Here is a 20,785-nt window from a genome sequence, read left to right as displayed (position 1 = left end):
GATCTTTTCTGTCTCCAAATGTGCTTGTGATGGGGATAAAAGGAAAGTGACCCGATTTCTACAACACTAACTGGAGACTTTTTTTTTAACCAGTCTTGGTGTGTCTAACCCTGGTGCCAAGACTTGCTTGGGCATACCACCAGACACTGAACTGAAATAAAGTCCACAGTTGTGAAGCAGAGGCCTTGATCCAAGCCTGGAGGCTAGACACTTCGGTTTGAACATGGTTTTATTATTTAGGAATCTTGCCCAAATTTGTACCAGTCAAAATGCCACTTTAACTGCAGGCATAACGCCCCCTATGGAGTCCTAAGTTGGGGTGAGTTTAGGGAAAAAGAATCACTGCTGTCAAGTATTTTTGACATCTCCTTCAAAACTGACTGACAAATGGGTGTACTTTACAGGCTCATGCCTCTAATCCTAGGTACTCAGGAGGCTGAGATTGGAGGATTGTGGTTCAAAGCCAGCCTGGGCAGGAAAGTCTGTGAGATTATCATCTCCAATTAATTACCAGAAAACTGCAGGTGGAGCTGTGGTTCAAATTGGTAGAGCGCTCTCCTTGAGGAAAAGGAGCTCAGGGACAGCAGACAAGCTCTGAGTTCTAGTCCCATGACCCACAAGAATGAAGAATGAGTGATTTTGCCCCCTGTGAACAGTGAGAATCAGAATCACAGAGTATATGTCTTCCTTAAATGATTTTATATTGTCGTAAATTATTTTTCACTTAAACCCAAGGTCAAGCAAAACAATAAATGTTAGTTCCATTAGTTAAGTTTATCATCTTATTTCAAAACCAGTGCAAGAGCAGACACCTGTGGTTCATGCTTATAACCCTAGCTACTCAGGAGGCTGAGATCTGAAGATCATGGTTTGAAATTGGCCCGAGCAGAAGGACTCTATGTCTAATTAACCAGCAAAAAGCCAAAAGTGAAGGTATGGTTTAAATGGTAGAGCACCCAGTTTTGAGTGAGAGCTGCAGGCCCTGAGTTCAAGTCAAAATAAAACAACAGTAACAAAAAACTAGTACTTGAACCAAGTAACCTGTGTGTATGTGCATGTATATTTCAAATGTGTGTATGTGTGTGTGTTCAGCAGTACTAGGGTTTGAAGTCAGTACCTTGTGCTTGGAAGGCACAAAGCATTCTACCACTTGAGTCAAGCCCACAGCCCCTCCCTTTTTTAAACCGTATTTTTCAGGGTTTTTTTTTTGGGGGGGGGAGTCTGGTCGTGGGGCCTGAACTCTGGGCTTGGGTGCTGTCCCTCAGCTCTTCAGCTCAAGGCTAGCACTCTACCACTTGAGCCACAGCACCACTTCCTGCTTTTTTCTTTTTGCTTATGTGGTGCTGAGGACTCGAACCCAGGGCCTCATGCATACAAGGCAAGCGCTCTACCACTGAGCCACCTTCCCAGTCCCCCAGTTTTTTTTTTCTGCGTTTTTGCCTGTGACCTTGATTCCTCTATTACCCCCTCTGCCTCTCTCCCCTCCCTCCCCCATCTCCATCCGTGTAGCTGGGATGACAGACAAGTGCTACCAAGCTGATATTATACTGAGATGGCAACCTGCTAGCTTTTTGGCCTCTAATGACAATTCTTGTAGAGCTGGGATGACAAGTAAGTGCTACTATGCCTAGGTTATTGGCTGAGATGCTATTTTGCTAGCTTTAAAAAAAAATCTGGGCTGGCCTCCAATGGTGATCCTTCCAATCTCTGCCTCCTGAGTGGCTAGAATTACAGGCATGCAGTGTCATGCCTGGCCCTCCTCTTATGAGTTTCATGAGTTCTCTAAGTAACTTTGTAACACTCTTTTTTAAAGATGGAAAGAAGCATTAATACTAAGTTTGGAAAGACTGTTGATGTCACTGTGGTTTATTGGGTAAATACAAAGTATAGGTTCTTGCAATTTTTTCATCTTTTTAAAGCAAACATAAAGAAATTAGAAACAAGTACACATACTCCTTTTTGAACAGAAACATAAATTCATTGTAACCAATAATCAGGCACTTAAAATGTAAATGTAAAATGGCATTTTCAAAGTTTAAATTATAGACTCCTAAATAATTCCTGAAATGTTTTTATAAACACAAAAATACAAGCAAGGAAAGACATTTTCCTCTTTTATTAAAAAAAAAGAACCTGAATTCAAATCCCATGATAGATCAATGATTTAAGGTACTGAGGAAAAAAAAATCTGAGATTTACATATTTGATTAAAATGGAAGCATTTAATAAAACGACTCCAACAGCATACTGTAGATATCATAATGAAAAATAGTATGTAAGGAAAATGATAAGTTCTACACTTAAAATTTTTACTTTACATCAAGGCACTTAACATATTGAAAACAGTACAGTAAAATTCCAAAGGAATACAACTGGCTACTGTCTCAAATCTTGTCAGAATAATTCTTTTGTGAACATACTGTAACTTAGTCATTTACTTTGCAGCATTAACCACTGTAATGGAGGTAAATTAAACAATGAACTCCAACTTGGCAAGTAGATTAGCTTACGTTTCTAGTTTCCTCTTTTATTTCCAAGGATGGTTCAAAATAATCCTACAAAAATGCATTCTTCCCCATTTAGAGAACAGTAGAATTAGCTCACTGAAAATAAAATAAACTAGAACTTAGAAGCTGTATAAAAACTTATCTTTGGGTACCTTTGACATAATTTTCAGTGTTTGGATATTAAAGTCAAGAGCACTTCATAAAAGATTTTTTTTTAGCAACTGAGTCAAAGGAGATAAATTACTATAACACAATGACAATAATAAAAATTTCAGGACTCTTTATACATATAAGTAGAAAAGCCTTAAAGACGTTGCATATAATTTACAATATACTTGATTTAAATATGTAAACTCATTTATTACGAAATTCCTTCTCACACTTCCTTACACTACAGAAGTGTATTGACCGTCTTAAATTATTTTTTTATCAGTTATACAGTACAGAACAACAACAAAAGGAAAATGATGTTCAAAATATTCAAGGTACATGGATGGGACCTTTCAGTTATGAAAGAAACTATGAGTTCGAGTATGTAAATTGAAAAAAAATACAAAAGGCAGCCAACTTGGGATTTTAAAGTAAACAGACTATATGAAGTTATAAAGGGAGACATTAATGATTGTGATAGGAAGAGGTAAAAATGGACTGCAAATTTTCTTTGATCAAATGGACAAAGGATTAGAGTTACAATTCCACTCTAACTCTCTGGTTAGGATTTAAAATGCACTTAAAATAATTCCTTTCCCATGGTATGTCCAGATTATTGGCAAAACTGACAAATGTCTGAAAAAAAACCCAACTTGGTACGCACTGGACACTATGTTGAAAATGAACTATACTATACAACTTGTGAGTGGGAATGGGAGGGAAAATCTGGGAGAGAGCAAGGGAAAGGGTGACACTGTCCAAAAAGTAATGTATTCTTTACCTGATTTATGCAACGCTAACCCCTCTGTACATCGTCTTTATAAGAACAATCTAAAAACTTGTTTTAAAGTAACAGCTACATTCCAAGATGTAATTCCATACTGCCACCAGGGGGCACTGGTAAAACAGGGAAGAATTCTCATGTGGCTTGGTCCATTAGCCAGAGACTTCAAAACTCACTCCCCAACAGCTCTCCTCCTACAGCTAAACTTGTTTCCCAAGATGCCCATAAATGACTCGACACCTTCACAATTAATTCAGTGGAAACTGGGGGTCAGGGATTAAGAGTGCTTTCTTTTCAGATCTAGTGGAGGCGCTCAGAATCTTCCAGAACTTCATTTCCATGGGAAACAATTAGGAATAAGTGTGGTATAATTTATAGAAGCTATGTATTATAGATATATTTCTCAGACGGGCTTACAGAAGAAGCTCCAAATAGAAGCATGGGATTACAAAAACATGAGTAATGGGTAAGATCTGTAACTCAACTGGCAATGAAAAGGTGTGTAATCTGGGCATGGTGGCATAGGCCTACAATCGCAGCACTTGAAAAAGCTGAGGCAGGAGGATTATGAACTCAAGGCTAGCCTGTGCTACGTGGGGAGACTCCATCTCAAAAAGATAAACATTACCACGTCAAAGGCAACACTGTAATTGCTTATATTTATATCCCAAACAGCATGTTGGGTTAGGTTTCATGTAAATAAGCTTAGTGCTCTTAATCTCGCCCGCTTTGAACCTGTGCTACCTCTCACTATTATTTTCAAGTCACAAGCTTCCTCTGCACCTATGAGACTGTTATGACATACAGAGAACATGGGAGGACCCTACAGATGGCGTTAACAGGTAGATTTAAACTCCTTTAGACTGGGTATTGGTGGCTCACACCTGTATTCCTAGCTGCTCACAAGGCTGAGGTTCAAAGCCAGCCTGGGCAGAAAAGTCTGTGAGAATCTTATATACAATTAACTAGGTAATAGCCAGAAGTGGGGGTGTGGCTCAAGTGGTAGAGCACCCGCCTTGAGCAGGAAAAGCAAAGGGAGCGCATGAGGCCTTCAGTTCAAGCCCCTGTGCTGACACAAAAATAAAATTAAAAAGTCCTTTGGAAGGTGATCCATTATTTACTTGAAGCTGGATTATTTAGACTTACTTTTTTGAGAGTGTCCGATAATCAGTGCATGAAAACTTAAGCACTTTTCCTCATTGAATGGAAGAAAAAAAAAAGTGGGACAATCTAACACCTGAATAAAGACTCTTGGGTCTATTATATTATTTATTTTGAAAGAGGTTCAGGGAGAAAAACCCAGACTTTGGTTTCAGATGTTTTCCCTCAGAATCAGACAACAGTCATTTAAAAATCAGTGTTTCCAACAGAATGTCATGTTCTATCACAATAATCAATATTTAATAAATGAACAAATTCCATGGACTTGTGCCTAAGCGCATCCAGTAACCTAGGCATACACTTATTATAGGTTCATTGAATAAAATTACTGGAAAATGCCTTGTCTTTCAAAACCTTTCAAAGATATTTGAAGTTTCTTTTTTTTGGGTCCAAGATGGGGACTTGAACTTGCTACCTGAGGCTTGCTTTTGTTCTTTGGCCAGCATCCACATCATGAGCCATGCATGCCTCCAATTCCATGCGTTTCCAATTCTTAAAACAGAATTTGAGGGGCTGGGAAGGTGGCTCAGTGGTAGAGCGCTTGCCTTGCAAGCCTGAGGCCCTGGGTTCGATTCCTCAGCACCATATAAGCAAAAAGAAAAAAGCCGGAAGTGGTGCTGTGGCTCAAGTGGTAGAGCGCTAGCCTTGAGCTGAAGAGCTGAGGGACAGCGCCCAGGCCCAGAGTTCAGGCCCCACAACCGGACCCAAAAAAAAAACAAAACAAAACAAAAAAAACAGAATTTGAGGGTCTTTTCCTGCCTTTGAAATGAACTAAGCTTCCTTTAGTGGTCCTTGCATTGTTCAGAGGAAAAGCCACTCTGAAAACATACACAGAATTTTAGCACCAAAGGATAATGTCGCTCTGAGCAGATCTGTATTGTGCTTCTTTTTTTTTTCTTCAAGCAATTGAAGGTTCAATTTTGTATAATCAAGGCTGACACGAACTGGTGGGTAAGGATAAATTAGAGGTGTTTTCTATTCTAAAAGGAAATTTCACCTCCAATAGACATATAACCGCCTCCCCCATCCCTGTTGGCATCTTTACCTTCTATTCTACCATTGATTTTATCACCTTAGAACTTTTTCTAAGGTTATTAGAATTTAACTTCCAAGTAATTGAGAAATTAACCCAAGAATTGCCCGATAGATTCAATACCATGAAATAATATACTAACTCTGACAGTATTAAGTGTGATCAGATTCTTTTAATCCATCTTTTTTTTTTGCATCACCCCAAAGAAACTTAGTAGTAATTATCCCCAGCCCCTTTTTTGTAGCTGATGATTCCAATAGCACACTGAAGTGTAGCAGAATGTGTTATTTTCACGGGGTAAAACATCCAATTGCTCAGTCCTTAGTAACGATTTATGAGGAGCCTTGTGTTTCTTGCTAAAAGGCAAGAAGATGTTAAACCTGCAGGTGCCATCTTACTTTTTCCATAAAGCACTATGTATCTAAGAAGAAATAGTGTTAATCAAATGTCTTCCCGAGTTCAAAAGACAGAGAAAGAGAGGGTGGGGGGAAGAGGAAGGAAAGGAAGGAAGGAAGGAAGGAAGGAAAGAAGGAAGGAAAGGAAAGGAAAGGAAAGAAAAGAAAAGGCAAGGCAAGACAAGACATCCTGTTAGGGTTTGAGCTGGAAGTGAAATACATACTTATCCTCCAACTGCCTTCAGCCTGTTCTGATGCAGCTCTGGAGTTCTAGGTACAAATGTGCCAGGCAGGTATCTTAAGTGTGTACACCACACCACTTCTTAGCACAAAGAATCCCATACCTCCTGGGAATCTGTCATACAGACTTGACTGAAATATTTGCACACAGGAGAAATCCATGGCTGAGTTGGGTGCTTATTCCTATCATCTTAGCTACTCAGGGGGCTGAGATCTGAAGATTTCATTTTGAAGCAATCCCGGGCAGGAAAGTCCATGAGGCTAGTATCTTCAATTAGCCATCAAAAAGCCAGAAGTGGAAGTGGGGCTCAAGTGATAGAGCACCAGCCTTGAGTGAAAAAGCTAAGGGACAGCATCCAGGCCCTTAATTCAAGCCCCAGTACTGGCACAGATACATGTACACACACACACACACACACACACACACACACACACACACACACACACACACATTATTTATGGGTGAATCAGTCTCTTATATTTCCTTGGATCATCTTTCTTTTTGAAAAAAGATTACATCAGTAGAAAAAAAAAAAAGTAAAAGTGATACGTAGTACATTGGGTGGTACCAGCAGAGGGCAGACACAGACACCACTCTGACCTACACTGTGACAGAGTCCAACAAAGTGCACTAGAACTTTCCTAGCCATGGATTTTTCCTCACAGAGCTTCATGTTCAAAAACTCTTCTTGACATTAGGTTACTGTATTTTACACACGGCTGTATATATCCAGATATTTTATTGAAAACATTAACAAATTCTTCTGACCTTGAAAGAAAACAATCCTGAAAAAAACAATGGCTGAAGTAGATAGAAGACTTTAGTAGAGAAAGAATGAGGAGAGGAATAATAGGTTCTTTGGCACCTCTTTAAAATCCCATTGTGGGGGCTTGTTACCCATGAATGAGGAGCTGCAAGAAAATATATCTTTCTCAGGATGAATTTTTGTTTAAAAAAAAACCAGTCAACAGGTAATACTTCGTTCATCTTTCCAAGCATTCACACAAAATTTGGTCCACTTCTTCATTTACCAGTCAGTTCTCCTGAAATAAACAACAAAGCTATACCTTTGGTTACAGCGTGAAACTCTTTTGGTGTAAGAGCTGGTGCGTCTCTCTGGCTCCTCAGGTAGACTTCTCATTGTCCTCACCGATCTTCTGCACCCGGGAATACTTTTTGCAGGATGACTTGAAGCAGCCAGGAGGCCAGGATAGTGGCCAGGAGAAGCAGCAGGGAATTGAGCCTTGGACGTTTTTCTCAAAAAAATAGAAAATGGGGAACCACCAAGCTCGAGACAAAAAATTAGTCTGTGAAGAGATCTTCAAGTTCTGTGAAGAGTTGAGATAAAAAAGTGAAATGAAAATTCTGTGATTTAGAATATCTATCTATCTACCTATCTACCTACTTATCATCTATCTATCTATCTATCTATCTATCTATCTATCTATCTATCTATCTATCTATCTATCGATCAATCGATTGATCTATCTTTTTTGTCTGGACTGGGGCTTGAACTTATAAACTCAAGGCCTTGAGATCTCCCTGTTTTTTTTTTTTTTTTTGCTTACAGCTGGTGCTCTACCATGTGAATAATATGTATACTTCTGGGTTTTTGCTGGTTAAATGGAGACAAGTCTCTCAGATTTGTCTGCCTGGGCTGGCTTCAAACCAAGATTCTCAGATCTCAGTCTCCTGAGTAGCTAGAATTATAGGTGTGAGCCACCATGTCTGGCCAGACCCTATTTTTTCCCCCTATTAGACATTCATTGTACATTAACAAGGGAAGCTGAATACAGATCTATGGCAGTTGTTGCTTTTCCCTAACTGCATGACTCTAGGCAATAAGTCACCCTTTTTTTCTTTGGGGTTCACATAGTGTCCTCTGCCTGCAGTTCCAGTGAGAACAGGGCCTCAGGGATGGAGATACAAGTTACTGTTCCGCAGGAAGGCTTTTCAGGCTATGTGGAAGTCAGGGGGCAGGGCGAAAATGCATGGAAGGTCCAGGAAATGGAATTATGAAGCCTCAGTTTTTGAAGAAAAAAAGAAGTGGAAGGACACCTTAGGAGGCTGAGTAAATAGGAGAAAGATGAAAATTTTGGTTCAATGGAGCAAGGAGGCATAGCAAGGTAAAAGTGTAAGAAGGCAGAAGAGAACAGGAGACTACAGAATAAGAAATAGGCCTACAGAGAGAAAACAAGGAATTCACTAAACGGGCACTGATTGGTGAAATCAAGGAATCGGTGGTTGGTAGATATGCAGAGTTTGATGTAGCTTCTTCAGGAATGACTATTAATTGCAGAAAGCATTATAAAGACTGTTCAAAGGTAAGCCATCACCATGGTGCACACACCAACTATACTCTGCCAAGGATACATGTCAGGGCTAGGAAAATACGTTGACTTTGGGCCTAGAGGAAAAGTTGAGGGCCACTGCAGTGATCTTTTTAAGAATGAATGGGAAAAGAAGTGAAAGGTCACCTGGGAAGTGGAAGTATAAATAATCTAAGATAAGAAAAGAAGGCAGAAGGCACCAATCACCCAAGGGCATACTCAATTCATTATTTTAAAAGCTATCTTTTTGGCTTTTTAAAACCAGCTACCATCTTTCCTTCAAAATTAAATTCTTCAAAATTAAATTCTTCTAAGCTGTCCTACAAGACTTCCACAGGGAAGGCTTCTGAATTTAAATTTAGCACATATATTTCTTCAAAATTAGTAAAAACAAATAACAGCAACAAATCCCCAATGAGCTCTGCAACACTGTAAGTTCTCCAGTGGCATTGTGTTTATGAAGTTCTTTATTTTGCTTTAAGAAGCAGTCATGGCTGTTATAAGTTCCTGTGAATTTACCCAATCCACATCCTGGGTGGTAACTGCTGTGACTCCAGTAAGCTACCATGAATTCCCCACCTGTCTGAGGAAGACCCCACTGTGTGTAAAGAAATCACCCAGGGATCTTGGCTGCTCTCACCTTCTCATTGGCCATTGAATGGTACCACCAAAACAGGCGTGTGGTGATATAATAAGCAACGATCACATCAACAGTATAGTGTTCGTGCGCCACGAGAATACAGATAATCCCAGCAGCGCTCAGCAGCCAGCAGATCAAGTGGTACCACCAGAAGTGACGAGGCGAATCTGCACAGTAGAAAGTCAGAGAGTGAATAGAATTCCCAGAGATGAAGTTATTATTTCACTCATTTCTATGGGGTGTGGTGGGGCCATATCCCAGCGCCTACCGCCATGCTGAGCACATGTTCTATACTGGACATTCCATCCCTCCCCTTCAATCCCCAGAGATTAATTTAAATTTAATGATTTAGTTTATCTTCATGACCTTAGTTTAGTTGTAGAAGGAGAAATCTGTTCACCCAAAATGAGTCACTCTGAAAGCACGGATTTGATCAGGTAGGAAGGGGGAGGAGGGAAGCAATGGTAGTAGGTGTTGTAATCATTCCCTAGGATAGCCAGGCCCAGTGGTGACTAGTCTACGCCTGTATGCAAACACCACAATGAAACGCCTTGGTACAGTTAATTTATGCTAATAAAAATAAATGAATAAAAAGTCAGAAAGTGAACAGAATTGTTTACGAGGTTGGCTGGAATTGGCTTAGCCTGGGTCATGTAAGCGGCCCCCATTAGAAAGAAAAATGTCTCTGAAGATAATCAGAAGGTAGGAATAATTTCAGGTGTTAAATTTACCTTTATTTCTCCAAGTGTGTTTGGGGGTAGAGTTTCAGAATAGCATGGTGGCATGCAATATTTTGATTTTCAGAAATTCTCCACTGTTATTGCTAATAACACCACTGATGGGCTCTGTGAGTATCTCAGAATGTTTATGGAGGCACACACCTCTAATCCCTGCTCCTGGTAGGCTGGAACAGGAGGTTTACACATCTGAGACTACCCTAGGCTATATAGTAAGTTCACAAAGTAGGTACATGGGTGGTACATAGTGACATTCTGTTTTTGTGCTTTGTTTTGTTCATGCCTGTAATCCTAGCTATTCAGGAGGCTGAGATCTGAGGCTCACATTTCAAGCCAGCCCTGGCAGGAAAGTCCATGAGACTTATCTCCAATTAACCACCCAGAAACTGGAAATGGAGCTGTGGCTCAAAGGGGTAGAGTGCTACCCTTGAGCAGAAAAGCTCAGGGACAGCACCCAGGCCCTGAGTACAAGACCCAGGACTGACATCAACAACAAAAACAAGCACAGGATTCCTGCCCATGCATGGACGGACATTTTAGCCTTCCTGATGAGCTCCCATCTTTGACAGGATGCGAGAGAACCACAGCTGGTGGTGGATTTACATGTCCACACACCCTCTGGTCTTCCTACTCATGTATTAATTACAGAGACACTGAAATAGGTTCATCTCTAATTACTTGGTCATCTGCTTCTTCCCATTCTTTAAAACTTTCCAGCGCTTTACTGGCTCACACTATAAGTTTAATCATCCAATAAGTGACATTTATTTCACATTTAATCATCTTCTCAGTGATATATACTTGCCAGTGCAGAAGAAGGGTTGAAGAGCAAATGGATGGATGCATTCCCAAAATGCCCAGTTATCATTCATGTACAAGTAGAAGAGTAAGAAAACAATCCTGAATTGATATTTGAAGGTCTGATTTTTTTTAACATGTTCGGATGCTCGTCATTGTTTTTCAATTACTTTGCTCTATCATTAAATTCTCCAAGATAGCTCACAGAGTCCTTAACCAGTCCCTATCCACTACTATTCTGTTAGGTTCAAGAGTGTTAACACCTGAAAGAAACACCACTGAAGGCTGGAGGTCTCACTGACAGGTCAGACCCAACCCTCCTGGAGTCCCACACCAGCCCTTTTTCCCTGCCTGTGGGCCAGCATTCACTTAATACTAGTCCAACATGTTTGGGCTCACCAGAACTATTGTAAACTGGTATTGTTCATGAGAAGAAACAAACTGAAGTAGGTAAGGAAGTGGCCTGGGATAGTCCTTTTACTGCCTGTGGAATTTTAAGAATGGATGGACAGTACTCTGGAAGTACTCTCCCAATAGATATGGAATTTCTATGGTGTTACTACATTGAGACCACTACCCATTGAGAACACTAGCTGACCACCCCACCCCTAAAAGCGATTCCATAGAAATGCTTCATTTGTTTTGAGAGAGGGTTTTCCTATGAAACCTGGACTGACTTTAAGCGCATGATTCTCTTACTTCAGCTTCCCCAATGCTGGGATTACACGTATACACTATCACTCCTGCCTCTGAGAAGCTTATTCGGAAGTAGAAATGGTAAAATGGCAATCCTTTTTGCTCTCCTACCACCCATAGGGGTAACATCAAAGCTAAAAGAGGACAACACAGATAATGATGAATTGCACTGTCTGAGATCGTGGCATTAAATAGTCATGACAGTGAACTTGCAGTGGTGGCAAGGTTTATAAGAAAGTGTTGGCCGAGCCCAGTAGTTCACACCTGTAATCCTATCTACAGGACCTGAGGATTGTGGTTCAAAGCCAGCCCAGGCAGGAAGGACTGTGAGACTCATATCTCCAAAATCACCAGAAAAAAAGAAGTAGCACCAAGGACCAAGGTTCAAGTAAGTGGTTGAGTGCTAGCCCTTAAGCAGTGCCCAGACCCTAAGTTCAAACTCCAGGACCTGTACACACACACACACACACACACACACACACACACACACACACACACACACACACACACACACACACACACACACACACACACACACACACACACACACACACACACACACACACACACACACACACACACGACAGAAAACTAGGAGGAAAGTGAAGGAGGGAAAGAGTTGGAGATGGAGGGGTTGAGTTTGATTGCTATAGTGTGTGTATAAATTGAAATGTCACAATGAAACCCTTCTTGTACAACTGCTATATGCTACTAAAAGTCATTTAAAGAACCCAAGTCAAAATCATGTTATAGAAGAAAAATGTTGAGACATCCCATAGGTCCTTCATCTAAGTATAAAATCAATCTGCTATTGCTCTGAGGTAAGGGGAAGAAAATAATAAGAAATATATCCTATTCATAGATAAAGAGACTATTCCTGGGCAATACTTTAAGACTAGACAACTGAAATTTTTTTTAAAAAACCAACTAAACAGATGAGAAATTAAGAGTGTGACCTCTGAGTCAACCTGTCTGAGTCTGAATACTAGCCACGGACAATAGCCTGGTCACTTTCTCTACCCTAAGTAGAGAAAATGGGGGAAATAATGATCCCCTTATGGAGAGGTGGCAAGGAATAAATGACTTAATTTGCATCCAGAGCTTAAATAGTGCTTGGTATGGAAGTTGTTAATATCAATTGGTTTTCAGTTGTTTTAGAGAACTGGCCCTTAATTTTCCTGGAGTGTTTTCATTACTTTATGGTTCTCTCTCTCTGTCTCTGTCTCTCTGTCTCTCTCTGTCTCTCTCTGTCTCTGTCTCTCTTTCTCTCTTTCTCTGTCAGTGATGGGGCTTGAACTTAGGTCCTGGACGTTGTGTCTGAGCTCTTTTACTCAAGGCAGTGCTCTACTACTTTGAGCCACAGCCACTTTGGGTATTCTGGTGGTTAATTGGAGATAACAGTCTCATGGACTTTTTTCCCAGGCTGGCTTTGAACCGCAATCCTCAGATCCCAGCCTCCTGAGTAACTAGAATTATAGGCATGAGCTACTTGTATGGCTCTAGTTTCTACCCATAGTGCCTTCACTGTGACTTGCAACCCTACTCATCCTCCTCCTTCAAAAGCTTGTAATGATCCCCAGGATTAGGGAGAAGATCCGAACATAACTCTGTACCTTAGGTCCAAATGTACCTCTGGACCAGAAAATAATTGAGCCTATGTACAGATAGAACTTCCCTAGATAAGGGTTATGAGTGAGAACCATAAACCACACATACCTTCAGAATCCATAACCAATAATCAATTAGAATTGTGTTAGTAAAATTTAAAGATGAGACCATCCCCTGCTGTTGGTGCTGAGACACATTTAGGTCTCCAGCCCACCACTGAGTAGAAATAAGGGACAGGTACAGAATGACCTTGATCTTTAAGTCAAGGACAATGAAGTTTCCCATTTTTAGTTAAATCTATCTGAATTAATGAAAGGCTGAGAGGAAGAAAAATCAAAGACAAGGGAGGCAGATTGGACTCTGTCTATAAGTCTTTACCTAAAGATGTCCTTTTCTACATGCTGAGTGACAAAGACCGAATCTAAACATTGTGGCTTGGAGCATCTTACAAAAGATGATAAGCACTCAACAGCTTCTCAAATGTGAAGAAAGATGAGACAAATTGGAAATAACAGGCCCAAAGCTCAAAGAACTGTACAAATGGAATCTGCTAGGCAGACCAGACAGGAACATCCCTACACTGAACTAAGTCTGCACCATCTACTAGAAAGTACTTGGAAGCCAGAGGCAGGAAGAGCACAAGTTCAAGACCAGTATGGGCTATCTAATGAGGCTTTTGTCTCAAAAAACGAAACAAGAAAAAAGGTACTGTAAAATAAAAGGATTTCATGATGAGAAGTAAGTATATAAATATGGAAAGACATTTCAATTTCTTGCCTTCAAGTTTCTTAAAAAGAAAGTGATCGGTGTCTAGTAAGGCTGAGCACTAGTGGCTCCTGATAGCTGGAAGGCTGAGATTTGAAGATCACAGTTCAAATCCAATTAATCCACAAAAAGTTAAAAGTGGAGATATGGCTCAAGAAGTAGTGGCAGGCTTGAGTAAAAAAGTTATGTAAGATGGTAGGGCCCTGAGTTCAAGCACCAGCACATGCACGTGTGTGTGCATTGCACACAAATATACCAATGGCTTGCAAAGCAGAGTTGGCTGAAAAATGGTACGAGGAAACATATTTTAAGGGAGAAAACCCATCACTGAATTATTTGCAGTCATTCAATGATAGTATCCTTTATATTTGGTTCTAGAAGTTGTTTGCAACTGGCTTTGCTTTTGAGGAGGGGAATTCCAAAGTATGTTAAATTTATAGTGGAAAACAGAAAAACAATGGACCGATTCTTTGTGCAGGAAATTTCATGTATATGTTCTACCTAGTTCCAACACTGAGATAACTTTCCATACCTTAAGAAGTATTAAGCAAGCCAGGCACTGGTGGCTCATGCCTGTAATTCTAGGCACTCAGGAGGCTGAATCTGAGGATCGTAAGTTTCTTAAGACTCTTTATCTCCAGTAAACTACTCAGAAAAGGCCAGAAGTGGCACTGTGGCTCAAGTGGTTGAGCTCTAGCCTTTAGCACAATAGCAGCTCAGGGACAGTGCCTAGGTCCTGAGTTTGAGCCCCAGGACCAGCAGGAAAAAAAAAAGAAAAAGAAAAAGAAGTATTAACCAGAAAGGGAGCTGTTTAGAGGGGCACAATAAATGACGGAGTGAAACCACAGCCTGATTTTGACTTCAATGTTCACATCATGAGTGAACACACATACACATACCTGCAGTGTTTATATCTGTCTCATAGCTATTGATCTTGGTAGAATAAGGGGGTCCATCCATTTCAGGGCCTCAGTATGCCTCCCACCATGGTGATCAACCCAGAGGGTGGGAGGTATTACTTACATTCTTTGATGAACAGATAAGTGAGCGTCAGCATGACTGTGTGACCGCTGAAGAGGAAGTCTCCACACAGGATGTGCGATCCAGTGATGGACAGGCCACCACCGGAAATCAACCGGAGTATCCGTTGTATTTTTGCCTGAGAGTCTCCATTGAGCTGAATGACACAAGAAGAGCCAGTAGAAAAAAATTACCAGCTCATTAAACCATATTTCTATCACCTTGCGTGACACAGAAAGGTTACCAGGGTGTAAATTTTCTCCCCCACCCCCCTTGGAACCTCTAAAGTCAAAAAGAATCCACGGAGAGACTCCTTGAACTAAATTCTATTCAGTGTATCGGCTGGTTCCATTGACAGGTTTTTAATTATTCATTGTGTTACTAACAATATGTTTTGGTGGTACTGTGTCCTTAGGCAAAGCTTTTAGAAATATTAATAACCTATGACTTCACCACCGCTATGAGCTAAAAAGCAGATCAAAGCTACTCTCCTTTTTCCACAAGACCAGGGGCTTTTGAACAGTTGCTATTTGGTTCGGCTGCATACCACATTACTAATATTCTACAGTGCATGGGTATCTTGTGTTAAGTGGATAGACTCAAGTGTACAAATAGCTGCCTTAATCTCTGATCATCTGTAGTTAAATAGTGGAGCGGAGACTCTTATAAGTTTGAAAATAACACACTAGAGATTGTACTGAGAACTTCAAAAACGGCCAGAAAAACAGGCCCCAGAACTGCGTGTGGCATCCCGCTTTTCCTGCTGTGGGCAGGGGGCTCAGGAGAGAGTACCTGGGTTAGGGTATGGAAACCACATGATAGAATGGGAAACAATGATGAGTTCAGTTGGGAACTTCAGTCTAAGTCTATACCCACACAAAGGGTGACCATAGCAGGGGTACTCACTAGATACTACATAGAAAATGAATTATACAACTTGTCCATGGGAATGGGAGGGGAAAACTGGGAGAGGGAAGGGGTGATACTATTGAAAAAGAAATGTTCTTGCCAGGTCCGGGTGGCTCATATCTATAATCCTAGCTACTCAGGAAGCTGAGAACTGAGACTCATAGTTCAAAGCCAGCCCAGGCAAAATAGGCCCCATGAGACTCTTATATCCAAGTAACCACTCAAAAACTGAACCTGGAGTTGTGGCTCAAAGTGGTAGAGTGCCAGCCTTGAGCAAAATTGTGCAGGGACAGTGCCCAGGCCCTGAGTTCAAACCCACCACCACCACCACCACCAAAATGTACTCACTACTTGATCTATATATCACCTTTATAAGAACAATAAAAAATTCAAAAAATAAGATTAAAAAATCTATATCCTATTAAAATTTAAGCATACTGGAAGGAGTTGATCAAAATAGGAGGCATGGAAAGTTGGAATGCAGAAATGCTAGGGAGTTACACTGGACGTAGTACAAGCAAACGGGCTTAGAAAATTAACTGCTCAGGAAGACATCCAGTAACAGCACACATGGAAGAAAAGTACAGAAGGAGCATTGCGGGTGATTCAATTGGGATCCTGGGGTGAGACAGGGGTGAGACATTGCTGCCTTTTGTATTCAAGGCTGATCCTGTTAAGGAGCAAGCCCCTAAAGCCAGGCCAGAGCTGGGTGCTGAGGGTTGATGCCTGTAATCCTAGCTATTTAGGAGACTGAGATCTTAGGATCATGGTTTGCAGCCAGCATAGGCAGACCAATCCAAGAGACACTTACTAGCAAAAAGCCAGAAGTAGAGTTATGGCTCAAGTGGTAGAGTGCCAACCTTGAGAAGAAAAAGCTAAGCAAGAGCGTGGAGCCTTGAATTCAAGTTCTACTAGTGGGAGCTTGGGTGTGCGTGCACATACAAACATAAATAAAATAACAAAAATGCTAGCCTTGAGCATGTAAAGAGGCACAGGGACAGCACCCAGGCCCTAAAAGTTCAAGCCCTGTGACTGATGGAGGTGGGAGGGTTGGGGGAGGGGGAGAATGGTGGGGAAGGTCCTAGGTGTCCTTACTATAGTTTGAATGATGGTCTCCCCAAAGGCCTATGTGTTTAAAGACTGGTCTCCAGATGCTGCTATTAAGAAGTGGTGTAACTTTTAAAATGTGCGACCTTGTGGGAGACCTTTAGGTCATTCAGGTTGTACCTTCCAAGCTGACTGTTGGGGCCTCAGTCTCTCTTCCAGTCTTCTCTGTTTCTGGGCTCATTCTATAAGAAGCTTGCTCTGTGGCACACTCAAGCCACCATGGGCTGTTTGTCACAGATCCAAAGCACCAGGGCTGATTGGCACGAGCTAGACTCTCCAAAGTGAACCCTTTCTCTTTGTAAGTTAATTATTTCAGGCATTTTGTCATAGGCAGGAAAAGGTGACCACTGTAGGCCTTAAACCAAAGTATCAACTTCTGGATGATCATGCCTGGAAAAGAGAGGCTCTAAAAGGCAGGAGAGGTTTGTAGCTGAGGATCACAAGAAGACTGTCGGCAGAATGTCTGACTCAATTCAGGCATCCTCCAGAAAATCTAGTCAAAGTACTTATCATGAGACAAGCCTTTGATATCAAGGGTCAAATCAAGTCACTGCTTTATCAGATGGGTTATTGGCCTTTAAGGTTTTTTTTTTTTTTTTTTTTTTATCATGAGCTTGGTATAAACACTGAGGTCAAATAAAAGGGGACACTCTGCTCAAACCATTGTGTTCCCAGTTTAAAAGGACACATGATTCTGCAGTTCAGAACCACTGTGTTTCTTTTTTTTCTTTCCACTCACTGATCCCAACTGTACTCAGGCATAAAAGCAGGAAGGTATGAAATAAGCCACACAGCCCTTCCCTCCTCCGCTCAGCAACACTGCATACAGTGGCTTTGCTTGTTAACTTTGATGAATACTCCTGGCCAACCACAATATGAAAATATTAAGAAGAAAGTTCTCTTCAAAAAATAAATTTTTTTAGCTGGGTGCTGGTGACTCACGCCTGTAATCCTAGCTACTCAAGAGGCTGGGATCTGAGGATCATGGTTCAAAGCCAGCCCGGGCAGAAAAAGTTTGTGAGGCTCTTATCTTCACAGAAAAAAAGCCAGAAGTGGTGCTATGGCTCAAGTGGTAGAATGCTAGCTTTGGGCATAAAGAGACTCAGGAACAGTGCCCAGGCCATGAATTAAAGCCCCAGGACTGGCAAAAACAAACAAACAAACAAACAAACAAAAATTTTAGATGAGTGCTGACTAACTTCTCAGGAAGCTGAGACCTGAAAATCGCAGTTCAAAGCCAGCCTGGGCAGCAAAGTCCATGAGACTCTTATCTCCAATGAAGCACATCCCCTCAAAAAGCCAAAACTGGAGATGTGGATCAAGTGTTAAAACACTAGCCTTAAGCAAAAAAAGGGGGCTTGCTGTCACTAACTTATAAATCTAAACTTAATTTTTAGGTATTTATTTTTTTGTTTGTGTAGTAGAGTAGGTAATCTACTAAGCCACATTCCTACCCCCTAAACTTAATCTTGTGTGTGTAAGTATGTACATATGCATGCATGCATGCATGTATAAGTAAGACTGTAACTGTAGGGTTCAGTATTATTTGCAGCATAAGTTATTCATGGGGCATTTGGACTGTGCCCTCTGAGTCAGGAGGAACTACTACGTAGAGGTTTCTTTTTTTCTTCTTCTTTTTTTAACTCATCATGCGGCTTGAACTCTGGCCCTGGGTGCTATCGCTGAGCATTTTTTGCTCAAGGCTAGTGCTCTACTACTACTTGAGCCACAGCACCACTTCCAGCTTTTTGTGGATCAATTGGGATACGAGTCTCATGGACTTTCCTGCCCAGGCTGGCTTTAAAGTGCAACCCTCAGATTTCAACTTCCCGAGTAGGTAAGATTACAGGCTCTATGTGAACATTTCTGATCCTAGTTGATGAAAAAAACATTTACAGAACCGCAGAAGGACTCTTCTTTCTTCTTAGTGCATGTGTGTGTGTGCACGTGCGTAAGTGCGTGCGTGTGTGTGTGTGTGTGAGTGTGTGTGTGTGTATGTGTGTGTGTGTGTGTGTGTGTGTGTGTGTGTACATACATATGTATGTACTCGAGCTTGAACTTGGGGCCTGGGCACTGTGCCTTAGCTTTCATGCTCAAGGCTAGCACTCTACCACTTGAGCCACACCTCTACTTCTGCTTTTTGGTGGTTAACTGGAGTTAAGAGTCTCATGGACTTTCTCGGATTTCCTGCCCTGGCAGGCTTCAAACTGCACTACTCAGATCTCAGCCTTCTGAATAGCTAGGATTACAGATGTGAAGCACTGTCACTTGGCTTTCTTCTTAGTTGTTAATGCTTGAGTCCTTCAGCTGTTAATCCTAGGATACAAGATCTTGTTTAGTAAAAATGTAAAATTGAAAGAAAATAGAAGAGAGCAGGAAGAGAAATGGGAAAGGGGGAAAATTAATGGCTGTTAACATCAATGGTTGATTTTCTTTATTTCTATTCTGGACTGTTGGGGGGGGGGTCTTACTATCACCAATCACATATGACCTTCCTTTCTACTAATCTCCTTTTCAAACATCAGTCTATGCAGTGACTGGACACAACACTGAATGTACAGACACTTAAGGGAAACATCAATCAGAACAGCTGAAGTTCTAATAGGGTGCTGGTGGCTCAGCTCTGTAATCCTAGCTACTCAGAGAACTGATATCTGAGGATCGTGGTTCGAAGACAGCATGGGCAGAAAAGTTCCTGTAAGACTCTTACCTCCAATAACCACCAAAAAATCAGAAGTGGAGCTATGGCTCCAAGTAGTAGAACGCTAGTCTTGAGAAAAAGAACCCAGGGACAGTGCCCAGGTCCTCAGCTCAAGCTCTACAACTGACAAAAACAAAACCAAAAAAACAGCCAAAGCAGACAGTAGCTCTACTGCCCTTCACAACTCTTCTCCACACGGCTTCCCACAAAAATAAAGTAAATACAGGATAGCCCAATGTGGCTGCTGCTAGTTAAGAAACCTGACTTCCCTTCAATTAAGAAAGAGCGCCACCTAGCTTTCTCATAAAAAGGGGCATATGACTGTTCTAGCCAAATATTTTTGTTGTTGTTGTTGCTTGTGGGGCTTGAACACTGGGTCTAGGCGCTATTCCCTTAGCTCTTCAGCTCAATGTGAGTGCTCTACCACTTGAGCCACAGAGTCATTTCTGGTTTTCTGGTGGTGAATTGTAGATAAGAGTCTCGTGGACTTTCTTGCATGGGCTGGTTTTGAACTGTGATCCTCAAATCTCAGCCTCCTGCATAGCTAGGATTACAGGAGTGAGCCACCAGCACCTGGCCCAAATAGTCTTGTATATAGCAAAATGTTCCAGGAAAATAAAATCATTTCATCTCATCATTTAATAACAAATGGGCCAACATTTATCTAAACATACTTCGAAGAACATAAGCTATTTGACAGCAAACCAATGCCTGGATTGCCAGTTGGAGCAAATTATATATTTTTTTTTAATTTTTTTTTGGGGGTCCAGTCATGGGGCTTGAACTCTGGGCCTGGGTGCTGTCCCTCAGCTCTTCAGCTCAAGGCTAGCGCTCTACCACTTGAGCCACAGCACCACTTCCAGCTTTTTTCTTTTTGCTTATGTGGTGCTGAGGAATTGAACCCAGGGCCTCATGTATGCAAGGTAAGCACTCTACCACTGAGCCACCTTCCCAGCCCCCTCCACACAGGACAATCTTTAATCTACCTTCTTTGTGTAATCATAGCAATCCGTTCCTGAAAACCCCATCTGTTGCTAGAATGACTCTGCCTTCCTTTTTTCAGGTCATTTCTCCATTGAACACACAGAAAATGAGGCCATCTGTAGTGTTTATTATGCTTCTGAACTCCTTCTGTGCCTTAAATTAGTTTCACTAAAAGTCAACCAATGTTTAAACTCAATATGTACACAGTTTTAATGACAG

At 41.2% G+C, this 20,785-nt stretch overlaps 1 protein-coding gene across 6 annotated transcripts in view; it reads right to left on the bottom strand.

The window, feature by feature from the left end:
* Positions 1 to 1,861: 1,861 nt before the first annotated feature.
* The window catches only part of Sgms2 (sphingomyelin synthase 2), an 83,603-nt gene continuing 64,679 nt past the window's right edge, over positions 1,862 to 20,785 (bottom strand). For 5 of the 6 annotated variants that reach the window (XM_070022409.1, XM_070022408.1, XM_070022411.1 and 2 more), the window contains 3 exons: positions 14,869 to 15,022; positions 9,242 to 9,408; positions 7,281 to 7,599 (listed from right to left, as the gene is read on the bottom strand). In XM_070022409.1, the coding sequence (XP_069878510.1) occupies positions 7,396 to 7,599; positions 9,242 to 9,408; positions 14,869 to 15,022 (525 nt within the window). In that variant the 3' untranslated portion in view covers positions 7,281 to 7,395. Of the gene's footprint in view, positions 5,992 to 7,280; positions 7,600 to 9,241; positions 9,409 to 14,868; positions 15,023 to 20,785 lie in introns of those variants that run through there. The other variant, XR_011371916.1, reaches the window with a different exon arrangement.

The sequence above is a fragment of the Dipodomys merriami genome, unplaced genomic scaffold (genome assembly GCF_024711535.1).
Source record: "Dipodomys merriami isolate MVZ:Mamm:240054 unplaced genomic scaffold, mDipMer1.0.p SCAF_15, whole genome shotgun sequence".
Classification (NCBI taxonomy): domain Eukaryota; kingdom Metazoa; phylum Chordata; class Mammalia; order Rodentia; family Heteromyidae; genus Dipodomys; species Dipodomys merriami.
This window is presented reverse-complemented; position numbering and strand designations above follow the sequence as displayed.